At 32.5% G+C, this 23274-nt stretch overlaps 2 protein-coding genes across 2 annotated transcripts; both read right to left on the reverse strand.

Moving 5' to 3' along the window:
- Positions 1–630: 630 nt before the first annotated feature.
- LOC112998408 (zinc finger protein ZAT8) lies at positions 631–2565 on the reverse strand. Its single transcript, XM_026124515.2, has 2 exons — positions 2539–2565; positions 631–1505 (listed from the first exon to the last, which is right to left on the reverse strand). Exons 1-2 carry the CDS (start codon positions 2563–2565, stop codon positions 987–989), a joined length of 546 nt encoding a protein of 181 aa, XP_025980300.1. The 3' UTR covers positions 631–986.
- A 4935-nt stretch (positions 2566–7500) lies between these two features.
- On the reverse strand, positions 7501–11256 carry LOC100803283 (protein SOSEKI 2). The gene is made up of 3 exons (XM_006590931.4): positions 10728–11256; positions 9761–10642; positions 7501–8073 (listed from the first exon to the last, which is right to left on the reverse strand). The coding sequence occupies exons 1-3, from the start codon at positions 11024–11026 to the stop codon at positions 7911–7913; spliced, it is 1344 nt and encodes a 447-aa protein (XP_006590994.1). The 5' UTR covers positions 11027–11256; the 3' UTR covers positions 7501–7910.
- Positions 11257–23274: the final 12018 nt, after the last annotated feature.

Consider the following 23274-nt stretch of genomic DNA (forward strand, 5'->3'; position numbering starts at 1 on the left):
ACTTATATAAAAAATAATTTGAAATTTTATATTACTCTAATATTGTTTATAAATTCATTAGTTTTTAACTATTTTAAATTTTTTAATTTTTTTCTGTCATTATATGTATATTTTTGGTCAATAATTATTATATATTTTTTGAATTTTGTTCTAAATGCTTGTGTATTTGGTTATCGGTAGACTCAATACCACCGAGGCCCATATGTTTTAAGATTTGGATCCTTTTTTGCATGTCTAAGCTACGGATGTCAATTTCAACTTGCAAAGGGTAATTTTGGTGGGGACTGTTCTATATGAGGTATGATAGACGGGGATTTTTTTTCCACCGGAATGGGGAAGATATAAACATTCTCCCGTGGCATGGTAGGGACGGAAATCACACCTCTTGCTTCAAAAAAATTACATAATTACCGTTAGGGTTACTTTTATATTTTTAATACCCTTAATCACTTAAAACATACATAATATACAACACTTTTTCTTTAATTTACTTTTATTAAAATTTAAAATTAATATTTTTTTAAAATTTCGAGAACTGCAGTAACCTGTGGGGACGGGTATAGGAGAAAATAATCCCGCTAGATAAGGACCGAAGAAAAGTATTCGAGTAGGAAAAAAAATGATGGGTAGACAAAGATAAGTGTGGGCAATTCTATTTTGTTTTTAATCTCACAGTTAATGGTATCTATCATAACAGATCCAACCAATAATTACTACCCTCAACTAACAGTAACTGAATCCTTCATATTGAAAGTGACTTTTCAAAACATGTTCCTGAAAAGAGCCATGATAGTATGCTTAATATGCTTTGCTTAACGGTAGTCAGCAAAATTTTCCCTGTACTTTCAAGTTAGCACCATGAATATACATAGAACCCTATAGAATCACGCGTACGTCATAAACTAAAAAGCACGGCAAAGTAAGAAACAAAAAATAAAAATAAAACAATTTCCAACAAGAATTCGCCCTAAAAACACTCAAATCGATCAAACGAACAAATTTAAAGTAGGTGTCCTTAAATTGAGGTTGAGATCATTCTCGTACGGTGCCAAGTTCAAGTCCAAGCACAAACGAAGCCTTTTAGTACCACTAGATGTTGGCACAACATGATCATGAGTTATCAAACCATCGTTTAAGGAAGCTCTATGTTTTCTCATGTGCCCTCCCAGTGCTTGTCCAATCCCAAATTCAATTCCACAAATGGGGCACTGGTGCATCTTTTGTGTCACGGTCGAACACGAAAGGTTTGAAGCCATGAGCTTTAGCTTCTTGTGGCTGGCTCGGTGCCCCCCAAGTGCTTGAAACGATTGGAATTTCCTGTTACAAGTCTTGCACTTAAAATCACCACCACTTAGAACCCTCTTTCTTGATGGGGTTTCGGTATCACTAACTTTGGTTAGTAACATTAAACAACTAGCCATGCCCACCTCACTCTCCTTATCTCTGATGGTTGTGTACAAAAAACAACAACGTTGTTTGAAAGTGCTCAATTGGTAAAATGTTCTCTAATGGGGAAGCAAAGCAATGGGAATATATGCTTGGAAATTGAGGGCACTGCACTATATATAATGTATGTCAATGTTGGTTTGGGAAGAGGGAAGTGACGCGGTTAATTAGTGCGAGAAAATTGCCATTGCCTTTTCTTTGCAAAGAAGGAAATGGACAATAGTGGGGTGTTAAGTGTGAGTATGCATCAAGACACAGGGTGATACGAGTTTTCGTGCAGGATAAATAGCTAAGAAAGAATAGATTGCGTGACCGCGTATTCATGTTTGTCTCTGTTGGAGACTCCAAGTTCCAACTGAAACTACAAGCCACCTTCAGGGGAAAGGAAATTACGATTCAAATTAAATAATTATTGATATTCGCACAGTTTTTATATTAGTACATTGTTTCCTAGAAATGCAAGATTTTAATTCCATCAATTTGTGCCTCCAATTATGCACAAATCAATTCTTTACAATAGGTATAAAGTATAAACAACATGCACTCATTTTTTATATTATTTAATTTCCTTTAAATAAATAAGAAAAACTCACTTTTTCATCGAGTGTGGAGATTTATCTAATAATAAAACCTTTTTAATTTCCTTTAAATAGTATTTTGAAGTGGGTCTAAAACATATGTTACTCAAATGTTAAAAAAAAAAGAGTTTTGGGATTGTCCTTAGAGTAATGTGTCATCCATTATTTCTGAGTTTTAGTTGTTGCTCTGCACATTTATTGTTTTATGCATAGTTAAGCTGGCAGACTGGGTTTCTGTAAAAAAAAAAAAAGGCTGGAAGACTGGGTCAGTATATCCTAGAGGGTATTTGACCTCTCGGATGAAGGCCTATAGTACATAATTTCGATAAGGCAATTAGGCTGGCATGCTGCTTTAGGGTCAGGGACCTGTATTTTCGGGACAATCCCAAAACTTTTTTATTTTATTTTATTTTGACATTTGAGTAAAATATGTTTTAGACCCACTACTTTAATTGATTAAATTTAAACATAAATTAATTTCTTAAAATAAAATTCAACAAAATGTAAAACAAACCCAGTTTGATTGATTGTCACCCTCCATCTAACTAGAGAAAAAGTATTAACAAAAAAAAAACTTACAAACCGATATACTAAATGAAAAGAGTTTTTATAAATGAAGTTAACTTCATGAAAATTTCAATTCATTTTATTTTCTTATTTTCTTCTTTCCTAAGTAAGTATTTATAGGAAAGCTTATTTAAACATGATTATGGTATTGTTACTTTTTTCATAAATGAACAATACTTAAAAATAAAATTTCATAAGTTGTCAACATTATAATTTCAAAGTTCACATGACACACTCTTCCAATTTTACTTCTATGGAAAGTTCAAAGAAAATATCACACTAACAAGAATCAAGGGAATTTTTCCACCAATACACCTTCTTTCTCTAATATTTTCCCAAACTACATATCTTTCTATTTTATTATTCAAAGTACATTAGTTTTCAAGTGCTTTGAGAAGTCAAGTGCTTTGAGAAGTCGGAACTGACAACCTCAACTCTTAGAAGTTGGCACTTTTTTTTAATTTATTTTTAGATTTATGTTTTAATTCAAATTATTAAAATAATAAAAACATTATATTATATAAAAATATTTTTAATTGATTTTAAAAATAATTTTTTATTTGTTTAAGAAAATAATGTTATTAAGTATAATTATTTTTCTTATATTATTTAATTTATACAAGACTTTTTTTTTAGTTAACATTTTAATTTTTAAATAAAAAATCTAAATTTTTTCTAATAATATTTTGCTTTAATAAAAAATTAAAACTTTTAATATTATTATTTTACTAAATATAATTTATTTGTTTGTCATTAGATTTTTTTTTAAAATGATAATACTTTTTGTTTAACAATTTATTTATAAAAGAATATTATATTACATTATAAATAAAATATTTAAACAAAATGACATTTGTCTAAGAAAATCGAACGTCCTCCTTGTTTGAAGTGGGGATGAAGTTTCTGTTATAATAAATGTGTGATTGTGTATGTGTCAAATTCGTTAAGTATTTGATGTTTGTTGACCTAAAATTGATCATTATTTGATTTTGTTAGTCTTTAATCTTGAAGTACGTCTCCTCCATCAAATATGACACCCGCAAATGTATTGTGTTTTTGAACAAATTATATTTAATAAAATAATAATATTAAAAGTTTTAATTTTTTATTAAAGCTAAAATATTATAAGAAAAAATTCAGATTTTAAAAAAAATGTTAACTTAAAAAAAGTCTTATATAAATTAAATAATATAAAAAAATAATTATACTTAATAACATCATTTTCTTAAATAAATAAAAATTATTTTAATAAAAAAATTATTTTTAAAATTAATTAAAAATATTTTCATATAGTCTAATATTTTTATTATTTTAATAATTTAAATTAAAAAAATAAGAAGTCGGGGTGATCAATCCCGACTTCTCAAAATACCTAAAAACTAATGTACTTAAGCTAATAAAATAGAAACTGATGTAAATTGAAAAAATATTATTAAAAGAAGGTATATTTAAGAAAAAATTTCAGAATCAAGCACTAAACATCATCCCATATATTTTACCCAATGATTCCATTCACTTATTGTCACTAATCAGAACTCATCATCCCATAGATTTTACCCAATGATTCCATTCAGTGCCGGCCAAACAAACATTAATCAATCTAAACCAACATTATTCATCAATCTTAAGTATAAAACTAACAAGCAAAGATTCTTTCAGGGCGACTAAAGTGTGTTTGTAACCATGTTCAACAGAAAAATTTGATTTTCCAAAACAAAAACGCCAAGGCGACTTGAGGGTTGCTTCTCTGTTGCATTGCTTTCAACGCTTTCACTGTTTGGAATTCTGTTTAGTTGAATAGACACCAATTCACCTCATTTCCTCCATCTACATTGAGTGCTTTAAAAAGTGAGATTTTCCATTTACAACGCTTTTAACCGATTTCCAAACACACCCTAAAATCTAAAATTCAGAGTGTAGAGGCGACACCCAATGAATCAAAACACACTCATTATTTGTACCTTCCTCCCTTAACCACTTTCCCTTTATGGCTTTATCTCTTTCAAACTCAACATGTCCACATAAACCACATAATCCAATAAGCCCTCGATCACGTTGGAAAAAAAAGAATTTTGTTTGGTAGAGGCACATCAGAGATGTCCATCTTGTCTTAAATAAGTATGTTATTTACACCAAAAGTTCATTATTCAGTTAAGAAGATATCTTTCTTCTATTTTGTTTGGTTAAAATGTTTTGTTATGTTTGAGGAATTGGGAAAGTGGTGAGATTTTTTTTTTTTTCATGATTAAATAGGCTAAACGCCCAGAAACAAAACGGAATTATATCCGATTCGGAGCTTACAAATCAACATGTCATCCATAAAACTTGGAGGGGAATAAAAAAGAATACAATCATATGATCAATAGACGGCAAATTTACAGAAATAGGATTTTTTTTAAAAAAAAATTTGGATAGATTTTTAAAATATTAAAAATATAAGTAAGTCATAATTTAAAATACAACTTTAAAATATCACAATTTCTTTTATAAAAAAATATAAAATACTTAAAGTCATATTTTTAATCATGACTTCAGTATTTTTTTTAATTACAATTTTAAACTTATATTTTAAAATATGACTTATATGAATTCGTATTTTAAAACACCACTTATTCATATCTTATAATATTTTTAAAAAAAATACTTATTTCTATAATTTTTTTTTAAAAAAATTACCCCATTTGTGTAAATTTAGCTCAATAGAATAACCAAACTTAAACTTTGCAAAAGAATTAGCAACCTTATTGTGTTCTCTCAAGACAAAGTTCCAAATTACTTTCTTAGCTTGACGCGCTAGAAGATAAAGGGAAGGAACAATTTGATTGAGATATAAAGGAATCTCATCTCCCTTTTAATATGATGTCAATTCTAGAGAAATTGTTAAGCAATTATTGCGGATAAATTGTTTTCTTTTCTTTTTGACCGAACAAAATTTTCTGCTTATTTTCTTCAAAAAGTTGATTTTAACTTTTATGTAAATTAATTTCAACTTGTAAAAAAAGTTTAATTAATTTTATTTTCATATATTTTTTATAAGTGCTAACTGGAAAAATAAATCCTAATAGGCATTTCTTTGTGCCTATTTCTCTTCAAATTTAGTGTAGCATTGAAAAACTAACTCCCACATTCTGGCAGGAAATTATCTTGTTAAGCCTATTTCACATTCTCATGTTTATATTATCTGCAATGATCTTGAAGATTATTTATTTTTGAATTTGTCTATTTCTAATGCTTGCATGATAATCTAGTTACAAGTTTATTAGTTGATGGTTATTTACCTGACACCATAATATTGGAATTTTCTTTACAGTATATGTAGAAGCATCATCCAATAATCAGGTAGCTACAAGCTTTACTCAACAATTTCGACAATTTGATGAACGAGCCTATTTATAGTTTTACTCAACAAATTTTGTCAGGACTAGTTTATTTAAAAAAGGACCAAAAGAAATAAACAATCAAAGAGTATTATTTTTATCATATATTTACTTAATTTTCTACATCTCTTTCTATTTTATTTTCTTTTTTATCATATTTTTTTCTTTTCTTTTTACCTCTATTTTCTAATCCATCCACCCACTGAAAATTACCACGCGTGCTTTAAAATTTAAACGGGCAAAGCCGAAGTAGAGTCTGCTCACTCAGTGCTTACATTTCCCATCTTTCAAAGTCAAAGGATTAACAGTGAAAAAGGCTGCGACAAATTAAACTTTATTTTATGTGCAAAACAGACAGTGTTTAACCTTTTTAATATGTGTAAAAAAAACTTTTTAATAAAACATTTTTCTTCTTCTTTTCTTTCTTTCCTTTGTAGTGTATTTGGCTGGAATTTTTTTTATCTTTTTTAATTTTACCCTATTTAGTTTACAAAACTTAAAAGAAAAAAAGAAGATCGATTAAATCTCTTATTTTCCAATTTGACTTAAATTACTTTTAAAATTAAAAGAAAGAAAAGTGACTTTTCCTTATTTTGAATTTGAAATTAACCTCTGCTTCTTAAAGGCAAAAGACAGAGCCTCTCTTCAGAGATTCTTCACGTGTACCGAGTACGCATCTCCTTTGTTACACTATGACACTCTTCTAGCTTCACTTCTTTACAGCTATTTTGTCCTGGTTCGTCATCTTCTTCTACTGTTTTTCTTCTCCATGTCTTGGTATTTTATGTTCGACTTTTAAAATCAGATTTCTATTTTTTGGTTATCCATTTTTGTTTAGCAAAACCACGTTGAGAAAGAAAAAAAAAATTGCAACATTTTCTATCTGTTCTTTTGTAAAAAGAACCATAGCAAATATGACGTGTACTTGGCTTATATACCTTTTGTGCTCTTTTTGGATTGAGGAGCATCATTATTTTTGGATAGCATGATAAGTTAAACTAAACTTTAACATGGTATATTCATAAAACTCTCATGGCATCAATTTTTAAGTCTATTAACACCTGGTTATGTAGTTTAAATTAGTTGGTTTAGATTAGTAACTAAGGATTTAGTATGGATCAAGGAACAAATGCAAGACGCGATTTGCCATGCTGTTGTTACTAGATGTAATTTCGTGGACCACGTTGCTTTTCATGCTGTTGCTATAAAGACATAGTGAACTAATCATATATACGGACGAATCATGGATGCTTTCTAACTCAACTCGTTAAAAATTATTCTGTGTACAGTTTTTGTGCCATAACTCATAAGGATGTGAATATAATAGTAATTTTTTTTTCTTTATTTCTCCTTAAAAACCAAATAAAGGAAGGGGGTTAAAATTTTGCTCTTCAGCTCTTTTAATCAAACCAAACAGATCTTAATTTTACTCCCTTTCCGTAATTTTTTTCTCTGTTTAAATCTTCTTTCCTGAATTTTAAAGATTTTTAAAATACTACTCACGTGGTTAGATCTTTAACATTAATGAAGTATACTCAAAAGTTAAATAAATAAAAAAGCAATTACCACCGCCACAGAAGAGCCATATCAAAATGGAAACAGATACCACCCTTACATGTACAGACTTTAGGCCGAAACCTACATATCAAAATGCACAAGGGCTAGTAGTATTTTCTTTCCATAGCTAACCCTACCTCGACGTGTATGCCCACCATGCCGTGACTTGCAAATTGCAAAGCTCTAGATCACTATACTGTCCCTACTTGATTAGTACAGATCCTATCTGCTTCCATATATTTATACATTCTTCCACACTTCTCGTTCTAACCTCACATCCCTAAGCTTTTTGTCCTCTTCTCCTCCACTATCAGGCATCAGCTACAAGCCTCCATTAACAAGGTTTCCTTTCGCTTTATATTCATCCAAATTTCAAAGTATCAATTTATTGTTGTGGGTCAAATCTTTTGCTCCCATGTCTGCTACTGCTAACAATATGCATGGAAGCACCTTCTTCTTTTTTGGTTGGTAGTGTCTTCGACTTCCGTGGTATGCACTTTGCCCGCACTACATCTTCTTCATGCTCCACTATTTGCAACCGGGAACCACTGCACGGAGTAAGAGACAATAGACAAACCCAAACTTTAGACAAAACCACATAATTGATAAAGTCGCTGTCATAATCATAAAGGCAATATCATGTCATCTAATGACATTTTTGTCCGAAAAATAAATACATTGTTATGCAATTAATAACAATTATTATTATGTTATTTAATAACACTCCTACTAGTAATTTCCAGTACATGATTGATTAAATGATAGTATAAACAGTAGCCTGAAATCAAAACAGAGCATATAATATCTGATGTACTCATTGCCCCAAGCGCCCAACAGAAATTCCTCTCTCTTTTTACCCCGATGCACCCCAGTTGCCGCTGATTTCGTACTACTAGTATAATTATAGGTGGCAAACTGGCAAGTTAATTTATGAAAAACGAATGATCAACTCTTCGGATGCTTTAGATTAGACCCCACATACAGAAGCTGATAAATACTAAATGGGGCCAAAAAAAAAATGACGGGTATGAATACATGCATCATTTGACTAAAATTTAAGAAATATAATTAATTCACCATACATACTGGGCACAACAAGATGGAACAGGACAGACACGCCACTGTCAAGTATCAGCATCTTATGTGACGGTGCAAAACCAATTGTAACTAGCTGCTAGCTATCCATTTATGTAAATTGTTTAATTTTCACACCCAATTAGTGAGCAGATCATAAACAAAACAAAAATCAAATGACACTTGGAGTTGGAGCAATATCACAAAAGTTTAAGCATGACTACTTAGGCTTTCATTTTCATGCGCCTAGAAATAAGTAGAAGGAGACTACATGATGAACTAGCAGAATGGACAACATCCGGAGACAGAGGAAATGGGAACCCTATCCTGTTGTGACAATAATACACAAGATATACAAAAGTTTGAAACCCCAAAATATGTAGTTTATTTCGGAATTTTTGAAATAACTTCTAAAATGTTCTCTATTAGGTCCATCTCTGAATACCTACATAATACAACTAAAAAAGACTAATGAGTAATGACATAAACAACACTTTATACGGAAATTGTAGCAGTATAATGGAAAATGTTAAATGTAAACCCCAATTTTTTAGGGTATGAGTGGAAGAACAAGAGATATGGAGAAAAAAAACTGATAAATATAAATAAATGATGTGATAAAAAGAAAAATAATAGTAGTAAAAATGAAATGGAAAAGAAGTCAGGTACATGAATATAATAACGCTATTATAATAATCTGACCTACAAAACTTGTATAGCAAAATACTTTTCTATAGTAGTATGTCTTAAACTCGAATAATAAAATCTGACCTACTTGTTCAAATCGAATAACATTTTTTTTATATGTCTTCAATCTCAAGATGCTTTCTACGTCCTAGAAGCATTCACACATGCTTAACCACAATTTTTATTTAACCTATGGACCAGAAACAACAGTATGAATGTCAATGAGCACATTTTCCAACGTTGCTAATTACTAGGTACATGAAGGGGCATGGAATTTACAAAAGTCACCTCAAAACCATGGTTATAAAAAATAAATCTATGAATAAGATGTAGAAATGGTCAAATAGTAGAAAATAAAACTTGTTATTAGATCAAATAATTAATTTTAACACAATTCTTCTAATATTAGTTATTAAATATTCATTAACCACGATTATCCATTGCCAATAATCTGAAAGAACATGCGTAACATACCTATCTGCATTGTAAGAAGAGGACCTCTTCAAAGCAGGGGTTTCCACTTTCTTGGTCTCGATCAAGCTCCCACTAAAATATTCTTTATCTTCCAACCTCACCCTGCTCAAATCTGGAATTTCCATCGATGTCCCCGTTTCCTTTCCCGAATGATTCCCTGCTCCGCGGGGCATCCTGGACTTGTAATGCCCAACCAATGAGAACCCTCGATCCTTCACCGCGTTGGCTCCACACTCCTTAAACGACACCGCACCGCACGATAATAATTGCAACAAAACAGACGAAGCTCTCATCCTCCCACTAGGGCAGCTCTCCACCGTCAGATTGTCCTTCTGGGATTCCGAAGACCGCAGTCCGAGCCGTCCATCCGCGTTCATCAGCGTCTCCAGCGTCTCGGGGCTCGAATCCGACGGTGGAGGAGAGATCTCGTCCCTACTCAGCTCCGTAGTGTGGTTATTACTATCATTATCATCACAAGTCACGTGCGGGACCCTCTCTCCCTCCATTCCCGCTTCAATTCTTCTATCATTCTTCTCTTGAATCTCCACCACTTCTTCCTCCCTCGCCGCCCTCCTCCGCCTCAGCTTCTCCTCCGTCTGAGTCGCCGCGTCGGCGCCGATTCTCTCAGCCGAGCCACCGAAAGATTCGGACTTATAAACTCGGTACTCATTCATATCAATAGAGCTCCACGACTGGTTTCGCCGTCTCGTGATCGCCACCGGCGAATTGGACTCTTCCTCCGATTTGTTAACCCTAGCGGCGACGGCGGCTACACCGTGCTCAACAATCTCCGATCCTTTGAGAATGTAGTCTTGTCCTTGCGTCGGGTGGATGAAGTCGTTCTCCGACAAATCATGCCAAACGAAGCCGTTTTTGTAGCCCCTGTATGCCACCATCAAATAAATAAAATAAGAATAAGAAAAACGAATTTGAAGTAGTGGAAAAGAGAGAGAGTAGAAAACAGTACCGTTTGGCGGACCAAGAGTACAAGGTGGCCATGGCTTTGCCCCGGAGGGCGTTCAAGCGGTTGATAACGTCTTTGAGGTAGAGACCGTGAGGCGAAGAGAGAGGAACTTCCATGAAGTGAGGATGCTCGAGTTGGCCGTTTCGGGAGAGGTAGTAAACGACGGAGACTTTTTTTGCCGTTTTGGTCTTTGGCTCGGCCCAAACCTTGGTTCTCTCAGGACTTGTTTCTCTGTCTGTCCATTTCTTCGGGACTTGAAGCTCCGTCGTTATTCTTCCCCTGGAACTCGAACTCACCGACATTTCTTCGCTTCTCTGCAGAACCTGGATGATGGATGGTGAGTAGTTTGCACAGAGAGTAATGAGAATGAAAGGGATGTGCGAAAGAGCGCGCCGTGAAAAATAAAGAGTTTTTGGTTGAGATGGATTTTGAAGAGCGAGGGAATTGTGTTGGTGTGTGTTTTTAAGAGGGGGGTGTTTGGCGTGTGATGTGGGAGGGAGAGAGAGAATTCAAAATGTGATGCCAAAGACAACAGCTACCAAACAAGGAATAGCTGTTTGGGATTCAGTACCGCCAGACCTGTGACTGTGACAGTAGAATTCTCTTTAATTTAATGCATTAGCTAAACTAGAGCTCGAACGCGCAGAAAAAAGCAGAGCGCCGTCGTAACGGCTTTGTTTCTTCATTTCTTTTACTGTCATCAAACTCCAAATTATGGTATTTTTCGGTAGAATTGAAAGAAGAAAAATAAAATAACATAAAAATCTTAAATTAAAATAGAGTATAAAAATAATGAGTTTTATCTCATTGTACTGTTTTTTTTCTTTACTAACGAACCCAGCCTAATTGCATTTCAAGTTTCAACATTATGAAAGTAACTCACTTCTTCTGATTTTCCTCTCGCTAGTAAGTACAAGTATAAAAAAATTGCTCAGACAATTTCAAAAAATTACAATGTAGACTTTTGTTCCATCTTGTTTGTTGTCTTACCAAAGTCTGACCAAGTAAATTTACGGAATATCTATTTGACAGCTAGTGAAAAGAAGCCAAAAGATACGAAAATTTGGACGATTCCATTTTTATCTGGAAAATTCAAAATAACCACTTCAACTGTGTTTGCATTTAATGCATCAGTTGAATAATAGTAGTACAAATATTGTTGCACACTTTTTCTCGCGTACAGGTTTTATTATTAATTTAAATTATATAATTTGGTTTCAATTTTTTTTTGTGGTCCCGCGACTTTATGAAAGAACTCGCAAAAGTCTACGTTTATTTTGCTTTGCAACTTCCTTTTTCTATGAATTTTCAACTACTTTACATTTGAAAAATTCAAATGTTTTTCAGTTAGGTTGACCGCTCAGACTTGGACACGATGTTACACCTAACTTTGACTAGATAGAGTTATGATGTCGCGGTTCTCTCACGGCATCATTCAAGTTTTATTAAACCTACTAGATGCCTAGCTATTGAATTTAGGGGCCTAACATTTTTATTTTATTTTTCTTGAATTCTATGTCATTAAAAGAGTGGGTCCCAGTCCAGATGGCGATTATTTATGGGATGGATGCGATCGTTGACCATGCCCAAATGTTCCCAATGCCTCCTAAAAAGAAGATATCCATCTCTACATTATACAATACAACCACCACCTAGAACTAGAAGCATATATATTACTATATTACAATACTATAATTTTTTTGGACAATTCATTATTCTGATCCAAATAATGGTCTTTGTGGTTGGAGCTGTAATTAACGTGAATGACATGGCTTGGCTAGCTCACTCGTTTATGAGAAATGGCTTCCACGAGGATTGATATTTGTGGGAAGATAAAATCAAGAGAGTGAACGGCGTCAAAGTATGATGACCCTACTGAAGCATATATATGCATGATGGATCAGAGAGTACAAAACTACAAATGAGCAATATTGTGTCGTTCATTTCCGACGACGACCCAACTATGAAATTGATGATAAATAAAATAGAATGATTTCGGAAACGGGCGTGGTGTGTGTGTGTGTAAATGGTAAATGGTCGGTTGGTCCAATTTATCGGCACAACAGTCCAAGGGATGGATCGAAATTGGCTTGAACAAAGTCATTGAAGAGCACATGCATTTGCTAATACCCACCAAGCCCACAAGGCAATGGCCCCAGTCTCAGATATACCGGGTTTGAAATCCTCCCACCTCTCAACAAGGCTTATGTTCCCACCTGTTGACTCAACTTAATCAATAACATGCCAATGTTTATGTATTTACTCAATCATATTTTTACAATGTCACAAGTTACAATGTGTGTCATACATTACTAACATTATCGTGTGGTTATATTTTAACATCCCAAATTTACATACACTTTATTAATATTGTCTATTATTTTTCTTTTGTCACATTATATCGTCAATATTATCAATCATTTATTTATTATATCGACGCCCCACAAGATGTTTGGGAATAATTTTCATTTATTAATATATACTAGCTAGTAACTACATCTTAGAATAAGAAACTTAAATGACAAGTATATGTATTAATTAATCATGATAATTACATTAATAGTTCTAGTTTAGATGCCATTTCTGACATTATATTGTACTTGATGAATTATGGTTGGTTTATATATGTTACAAATTCAACCAAGTTAATTTGTTGATGTGTGTCACAACTGATGCGTGTGGTGGATCAGTAATGCAGTTTCAAGGGATGCAAGGTGGAGCGGAATTGCTTGCAGTTTGTTATTTAATTACTTTTTTTTTATAATTTATAGAGGAAAAAAAGAAGCAGGGAATGCGAAGGCAGATATTGTAAAAAGTTGGTCAGAATGCGGTCACAATTTTGATATTAGCATGGCTACGCGGATGCAGATATTATAAATATTCTCCCACATCTCTCAACAAGGCTTATGTTCCCACCTGTTGACTCAATTAAATCAACAACCATGCCAATATTTATTTATATATAATGATACTTTTACAATGTCACAGGTTACATGTGTTCCATAATTACTGCTAGCATTAATGTAAATATGTCAATAATCTTGCAAGTGCATAATTAGCTTCCGTAATCACAGCTTAATCATAGCCTAGTATTGATCTTGTAATGGTGTATATATTTCTGATTAATCAATTAAATCAGCATGGAATCATCTTCCTTCATGGGATCACAGACCTAGGTGCTTTTCCTCTCCTTCAAGCTTCGGCCGTGCCTACTGTTGCTCCGCCACACACCACCCCTTTATTTATACTTATTGTTAATCATCAAGATTCAAGATAGAAGTGAAAGGTGGACCCATACCTTTGCAAATATCTGATTTCAGGGGCACTAAGAAATTAATAGAAGACAGTGTTTGTACCCTCTTTTAGAAATAAAAAATAAACAATTAACTAGTACTAGATATGATTCAAACTTCAAAGTCATAGTCACATCCAATATAACCTAAGGTGAATAAAACAAGATGATAGTATCAATAAATAGATAAGGTAGAAATTATTAAGTAATTAGTACTCAACGAAGGACTATAGAGTAACTAACTAAACAATGGATAAAAAATGGTATCTCCTAGTATTCTACATGGGTGGGTGTCTCTTGTCAAAGTCCAGAGGCATTTTGATGTCATCATGAAGTTGTTCCATTTCCTTTACTGTCAAACCCTACAACTATATATGTCAAATTATTATTTAAATTATCCAACAATATTGACATTTAAAACTGGAAATCTTTGGTTCAATAAGTTTTCAAGGGCTATATTACATTATAATTTATATCAATTAAAGTAAAGGGAGATATGAATTGTTGTAAATCTGAATATTAACCTTGAACACCATGTATGGTTCACTTATTTTCTATATCCAAATCATCAGATCCATTAACGAGCTTGGTTAGGATATCAATCGGCTTGGCACACCCATCACACCATCTAATCTCAAATCCAACCTTGCTTTGATCAAAATGAAATTTAATATGAAATTGTCTTAATTATCAAATTGCAAATACTATAATAAAAATAAATAACAATAAATAAAAGGAACTCAAGAAATCATACCTCCTCTTCTCTTTTTTCCAGTCGTGGAACTCAACTCGAGCATGTTCTCTAGCTAACAATGCTTGTGAGAGAGAATAAACATAAGATTACATAGGAATAGGAATAGGAATAATTGGCATATCATATTAGCATAAGCCACCACCCAAAAATATGAGTGTTGACTGGTAAGATAGAATTTTCCCTCCAATAGATTAAAATGATAACTGATAACTCATAACAAATGAGAATGGACTTACCATTTCTTCTTCATGGTGTGCTTTCTCAAGTGCCCTTTATTTTATTTTTTTTTTTTTTCCTTTCAATTTCTTCCTACATTATAATTTTTAACAAGAACTTAGTGAATAAATGACAGACGAAGATGTTTAGTTGTTTGACAATGCCATCATAATAACTCAATAAGCCTGGTAGGCAAGAAGCAAGTAACTATAGGAAATGTATATTCAATATAGCCAACGAAATAGTAAATAACTTTTTTCTTTTTGCCAAAAAAATTCATACCATCTTTTCTTTCTATCTCTTTTTTTAGCTTTAACTGAAAATGCATCAATAGGCACCCCTTGAACAACATCACGCTCAATCTTCTTCCGCCAAATAAACCTACAACACATAGTAGTGGAGGTAAGAGATGAAGCAATCCATATGCTTTCGTAGTTAAGAGGCTTGGGACACTATTTGGGTGTCAAGAGTACATTGTTAGTGTTTTTTATAACATGTTGAGCGCTTACATTAATGTGAAGAATGAAGACATATGAATATATTTCTTACCAGTTTTAGGAGGAAGAACAATCCAATTCCCTCTAGTGCCATGCTTCTAGATGTACCCCTTCAACTTTGAGTCTTTTTCTTTTGACCATGGTCCAGTAGTAGATTCAATGTCGAATTTCTAATATTAAGTGATCAATAATATTGATTCAACATTCCATACATTAGTACTAATAAAACAATTTCAAGAATACATATCATACAAACATAAAAATAGACTTTCATCTAACGTGAAACTTTAACTAACAAGTTTTTCCAACAATTCAGCAGATATATTACAAAAATACAACTCAACAATCAAAATTTATTCCTACACAAAAAAAAAAACTTGGTATGTTGATTTCAAAAGCAAAATAAGAAAAAAATGATAGAACACCAGTTGATAACTTGAAGAATAGTATTATTAAATCATACAAAATACAGAAGAATTTGCTGTCCCAGAGTAAAAAAGACTCTTGGATGTGTTCACTGTCCAAATTACCAGATAACACATCTATCCCCTATTCCCTAATTACACGCATAATTAATAAAATGAAATCGATCCAAACTATCAACCCTAAACTATCAACATAATAGTGTTACTATTCATTTCAACATATTCTAATAATACATAACCCCTAAACTATTGTTCGTTTGTTTCCATAAAAATACATTACCCTGAAATTTAATTTTAACTGACAAGGTTTTCCAAAGATTAACTCCCTTGTTTTGTATACACCCTTCACCCCCTAATTCAAAAAATCATGTTTCAATCAAAGATCCAATAAAAAAATCCACAATCACTATGCAATTGAGGCATGCAACGATATTAATTTTGAGGTGTTGCCATTCAGGTTATGGCGGTGCTGCACGTTTTGGTGCACGAGAGTGACAGTCGGGTGTTGCGAGAGTGACGACGGGGTGTGCTGTCATGAGGGGTGTGGCTTAAGGGTTCTAGGGTTTGGAGAATGAAAACTCTAACAAAGGGGAACAAAGAGAAATGTGTATTGTTTCTGGGTTTTGGAACGGATATAAGTTTCTAGAATTCTAATTTTAATTTACTAAAAACAACATTTTAATTTAGTTATAAATTGAAGTAATTTAAAAAGATAATCTTTTAGTCGGGTTTCACTTTTAAATGATTTAAAAGTTAGTTTTTAGATTGGTTCTCTTATAGCAGAACATAAAACATTGCTTTTAATTATGAAACTACCACCACGTTTTTTTAAAAGGTTGTTGATTAACTGATCTAAAAAGTTGTTGTAAAATGTGATTTCTGCCTTAGTGGATGCATACAATTGAATTCCAGAAAAGATGACTACCTCATGCACATATTTTATTGTGGCTGGACATGAGACATAAGATTGATGTTGTTCATAGAATTGATTTAGTCATATATGCGGATCCATAAATTTTCTAAACTTTTTGAAGTTGTGTCTGCATATATGATTCATGGTCCATGTGGCATTACAAGAAATCACTCTCCATATATGAAAAATGTATATGTTCAAAATACTTTCTGAAAAAGTATACCAAAATTACTTTTTATTGATGATGATGATTTTGCTATATACCGAAGAAGAGATACTGGTGTACATATTATACAGAAAGAGGTTGAGCTCGATAATAGATTTGTTATTCCATATAATTTCATGTTGTTGATGAAGTATCGAACTCATATAATTAATATTGAGTATTACAACAAAAGTATCTCAATCAATTATTCATTCAAGTACATATAGTACATATGAACAGATAGATTTACAATGTCTTTATCAAACAATGAAAATGTAAGTGGTCTGGATAAATCGATTGATGAAATCAAGATGTGTTATGATTGTCAATATCTTCTACATTGTTAAATTATATAACATTTGATATTCATATGTTTCACTTATTTGCTTCAGTCATCTAATTATATTTGCATTCTTTGTGTTGTTATAGGTATTTGTGACCATGTGGATCAGTATAGCATATATTTGCTTTTGATATTTATACAAGGTGACCTTCATTTTAAAGACTAAGTTTTCATTTACCTGGACAACAAGTTATTGTTTTTAGAAATATCGAGCCAATGGATAATGTTTCTTTACAGAAACAATGATAAACAAACTATTTTTGTGTGTGTGGATGGAGGCCAACGTTAAATATTTTGAAGTATGCAAAACTAACATTTGCACAGTTTTTAGAATCTTTGGTATATGTTACTGATTTGCTTGAATGACATCTCAAGAAAATTGGATTTTCTTTAGGGAGATTAAGTTATTCCCCTTGGATCTGGTGAGTTATATTATTTAAGATTATTACTCAATGTGCAAGTGGGTTGTTGCACTTCATTTGTTGACTTGAGAACTATTGATGGAATAGTATATGTAACATATCGTGATGCTTGCCATGTTTTGAGACTTTTAGCTTATGATAGAGAATTTGTTGATGATATAAAGGAAGTTTCAAAATTTGCATCAGGTTATTTAAAAAAACAATTTGTTAGTTTGCTTATATCAAATTGCATGTCAAGGGCATCAGATGTATGGGAAAGTTTTTTGGAACTGTTAGTTGATGGAATTTTATATTAAAAAAAAGAACTCAAATATCCTAGAGATAAAACATTTTATTTTATTCATAATTTATTTTTCCTATTATCAAGACAAAGATTGTTTAACAATATGTATATCTTTTTTTGCAGAGCTCACCATTGAGATTGATGCACTAAAGAACCTTTGTCTACTAGAGATTGAGAGTTATTAATATTGAATGAAAAGTATCTTACATTTTTTGAAACAATTCCATTTCCTATTGGTGATTATATGAATGAATTTGGTAATATATTATTGCTCAATGAGCTTAATTTTGATACCAATAAAATGAAAGTCTCATACGAGGAACACATCATCAAGCTCAATCAAGACTAGAAAATTGCATATGATGGAATAATTTTTGCATATTATTTAGAACTTGGTGAATTTTTTGTTTTATCTATGAATATGAAAGTACTGGTAAAACTTTTTTTTTTTTAAAAAAAAAAACATCGTCTTATAAATTACGTTCTAAAAAGAAAGTAGTGTTGAATGTAGCTTTAAGAGGAATAGCTTCTATTCTCCTTCCTAATGGTAAAACTACTCATTCCCAATTTTTCATTCCTTTGTGTTAAATGATGATTCATGCTGTATTACTAAACAAGGCTGAGTTGTTGCAACTTTGTTCTTTAATTATATGAGATGAATCACCAATGGTGAAGAAGTGGACATTTAAAGCACTTGATAGAGCATTAAAGGATATAATGCATCTCAAAGTCACAAATAGCTTGGATAAACCCTTTGGTGGAAAAATTGTTTTTCTTAGTGGTAATTTTAGATAAATTTTGGTTGTTGTGCCTACTGCAAACAGAGTTGAAATTGTTATGGCAACTATTAACTTTTCTAGGTTGTGGAAGTATTGAAAGGTCATGAGATTAACCCAAAACATGCATTTACAAAGTGAACCTAATCAAGAGAAAGAAAATGTTTTGATAATTTGATGTTAATTGTGGGTGATGGAATGGTTGGTAAGTATAATGATGGTAAATGTGATGTTCAAATTCCTGATTCATTCTTGGTTAATGGCTTTGATAATTCCCTTCATGATATAGTTCATTCTACATACCTGTTGGAAAACTTTGGTAATGTTGAATATTTCAAGGATAGAGCAATTTTAGTTCCAACTTTGGATGAGGTAAATTTAGTTAATGAATATGTCATGACACTATTGCCTTTTCTCTGGTAATTCCATTCATGATATAGTTCATTCTACATACCTGTTGGAAAATTTTGTTAATGTCAAATATTTTAAGGATAAAGCAATTTTAGTTCCAACTTTGAATGAGGTAAATTTTGTTAATGAATATGTCATGAAACTATTTCCATATTCCTATTCTCAGGTTCTTCATACTCGTGAGTCATATTGCCTTCCATGTTGCACTATAGTCACCGCACCTCATCACTTTTATCATCTTCATTGTCATTGCTTAATTTTCAAATCACTACAACTGTTTCATCATCTCTATAACCTTTCCTTATTGCCTCCACTACCATCTCAATGTGTCATTAGTTTATTTCCGACATAACCTTTGAACAACTTTGTAATTTATTGTTGTAACCACAATTTTAGTACCTCGACAACCCTTTGTTGGATCATCATCACTTGGGATAAGTTCATCTTTAATGTGAAAACTACTACAATCGAGATTATCTCCTTTGCAACCCGATACCCTCTGTTAATTCCAGTTCCAATTTAATTAAGTTACATGTATACACCATTATTGTTTGTCTATTTATGGTTTGAAGTGACTAAACTTATTGTGCAATTGATGACATTTGATTTCAAAAAATAACATTTTGATGCAAAGGTGTTGTGACAACTCTAGGCACCAACAATAACTTCAGCCATGACACTTATTGCTTTTGTGATTGTTAAAGATGTTGGTTTGGGTTATTAACTATTGTTGGCCTCAAGTTCCTTATTATGAAATTTCTATTGGAAATAATGCATACCTCCCAAGTAGCAAGAATAGACTTGGTTATTATCTTGATTCAAGATTGAACCTTGTGGAACAAATTCAAGTAAAGCAACAAGCACTCAGGGAGAGCAAGGTATTACAAAAAGACATAAATGGTATATGTCCAAGTCAAATGATGAAACATTGTTCCTGTTGACTATTCTAACACAATTTATTTTGGACTGCGAATTCTTTCCAATTGCTAAGTTTGCAACACTAACTATCACTTTGGAAATCCTCGAGAAGGGTTTAATCGTCAAAGAGAATAAGCATAGTGAGTTTTAGGTAATAGAAGGAAAATGATACGTATTAGCGAGTAATATAAATGAATGATCAGAACTACTATTCATTGTCGTTGAAGGATAAGAGAGGAAAGGAAACACATGAATGAAATTGTGGATCTTGTTTTGGAATTAAAACATTTGAGAAAAGAAAGGCATTTGCCACATCATTCATGCCTTTTCATACGAAAATTCTTTCATAATATTAAGTATTTTTCTTACAACAACCCACACATCATGTTTGGTCAACTAAGCTAAACCTCATTCATATTAAAATTTCAAACATAATATTTAATAGTATTTTTCAAATTGGAATTATAATTGCAAGTTTTATTCTATGGATATACAAGATAGCTAAAATTAACTATTATAATATCCTACCCCACACTATTATAAAAATTTTCTTACATCAATATTTCTCTTTTTCCTTAAAATATATTTCCGAACTTTTTGTTCAATTGTTGTAAAAAAATGCTATTTTCTTTGCTAAATTGTAATTAAAAATATTTTACTTATTTATTTAAATTCACTATTCATATTTCTTTTATAATTTTAATTTTTTTCATTTTTATTTTTTAATTTTTATTTTAATTGAAAGATTTTGTACACGATACCGAAAAGTTTCTTATAAAAATAAATATGAAATAATTTTTAAACTTTATGACATAATAAAGTTTCTTACCTTAATTATTTTTATTTTCTTGAGGACATAAGAGCATTTGTTACATTTTTTTAATACGAAATTACGTAAAGATACAATAGCAAATAAATTATAAATAAAAAACCTGAAGGCACATACCTTTACGTTAACCATCTTTCTCCTACTAGAGAAATTCAATGCCGCAATTGTCATGGCCTAAAATGGCATTTTTCTATCGAGGTATGGAGAACAAATTTATGATTCTACATCTCCTTTTTCTCTCCATAATTATTGTTTTATTTCGAGTTTTTTTTAATGATTTAATGGTAATGGATATCTAGTAACCTCCACAACCATGTGCTGTCAACCACCCTCCATCGCACTGTTAAACACCTCGACTGTCGTCATCATCTCACCACTGCAGCGCTTCGCACCAGGCCGTTGAAGCAAGTTTTATTCTCTGACCTCTAAAGACTGATATTTTTTTTTGTGATTTATTCTAAAAAATCCTAAAAGTCTTCATGCATCTTCCATATGCTACCTTCATCTCGATCGAACATATACATTATGTTCCGCAGTCACACCTCTTATGATCCTTAGGCACTCTTCGGTGATAATGTGTTCCTTCAGTGACAACCCTTAGGTTGATCAACCGTTCCAACCTTTCTGTTATTGTTTGGCATGTCTCCTACAACATTGAGAACAAGGAAAAAAATTTACACTTAATGCATGACACATAAAATGAGTGATTGCTTAATTGAAAATATATTATACCAGTGCATGTTGAGGTTGCTTTACATCACTAGGTACATCTGAAAGTGCTTCATCCATAACTGTTGTGACCCCAGGCTGTGTCGGACTCATGAAGGGATAAGATATCATGTAGAACCACTTCATGTAGTCTGTTGCAAACTGTCCAGGCGCAACACATACCAGTGCATGTTGAGGTTGCTTTACATCACTAGGTACATCTGAAAGTGCTTCATCCATAACTGTTGTGACCCCAGGCTGTGTCAGACTCATGAAGGGATAAGATATCATGTAGAACCACTTCATGTAGTCTGCTGCAAACTGTCCAGGCGCAACACATATCTGACCAACCGGTGCAAGGTATTCAGGAAACTAAATCCATTTATCATCAATATCTTTTATACATAGAGATGGAATAACATGGTGTGGAGGAATGGTCTACATATATCTAAACTGGTGCACAACTTTCTTTGGTTAGTGTATGACAATAGGTTGACCTCATCAGATATGTCCGAAAAATAAAGAGATCAACTCAAATTCTCTGAATGCACAATGGTCTAGGAATCCAGCACAAAGCATCAAACATCAATCTATCTATACACTTACGATATGTCGACACTGATAATGCCTTTCCAGACTTCCAATAGCAAGCATGTGGTCTCCTCTCATGATAATCTTTAGCAGCAATAGAAGAAGCAACAAAAGGAAAATGCTCGTAGATTCAACACTACACATATTTTAAAAATAAAAAATTCAAAATAATACTCAATATAAACTACAAAAATATTAACATAAATTTCAATTACCTATAAAAGTGTGATATATCCCCAAGTTGCTTAGCGCTGCTCTTTGATGCATCATTCGAATTCTCATACATACGAACCAGTGCAACAGTTTCCTATGCGTAGCTTTCAGTCTGGCTGAGGTCACAAAATGCATCCAAGAATATCACATGCACGTGAAGAGCCTCAAAGCTATGGAAGACAACTTCGTCCACATGAAGAGCCTTAAAGCTATGGAAGAAGCTTGTAATGAGCAGATGTAGCAAAGATGCCACATCATCTAGGATGATAGTGACCTCTCTTATCGGAAGATGGAAACTACTAGTTTTCTTATGTCACCTCTCTGCAAAAGTAGATATAAGTTCTCGATCAGCAGTATTCAACGAACATGCGATCAGAGGACTTAATCATGTGGTAGCCACTAAGCCTTCAATCTCTGGAGCAGGCTTGCCAAATTTTTCCACCCTCCTTCCATGGGAGGACAACTTTAACTCATGATGTTCTTGAAAATAAAAATTTAAATCATTTCAGCAATAATAAGAAATAGTTATGAAAATATTATTTATTTAAAAATATAAATACCTCTCCATTCCAAATTGTCACTGCCACATGATGAACATAGTCCATCGAAACTTATGTGTCGTGAGGCCTGCCTGAAAAACCCTTGACATCAGTAACTACATCATCAACAGTTGCCTTTTCAGGCTATTCATGGACTTCGTCAACTGCATGATCCAAATGCTCAACATCCTTAACAATAGGTGCAACTTCTCATT

Source organism: Glycine max, chromosome 11 (assembly GCF_000004515.6).
Source record: "Glycine max cultivar Williams 82 chromosome 11, Glycine_max_v4.0, whole genome shotgun sequence".
Taxonomy (NCBI): Eukaryota; Viridiplantae; Streptophyta; class Magnoliopsida; order Fabales; family Fabaceae; genus Glycine; species Glycine max.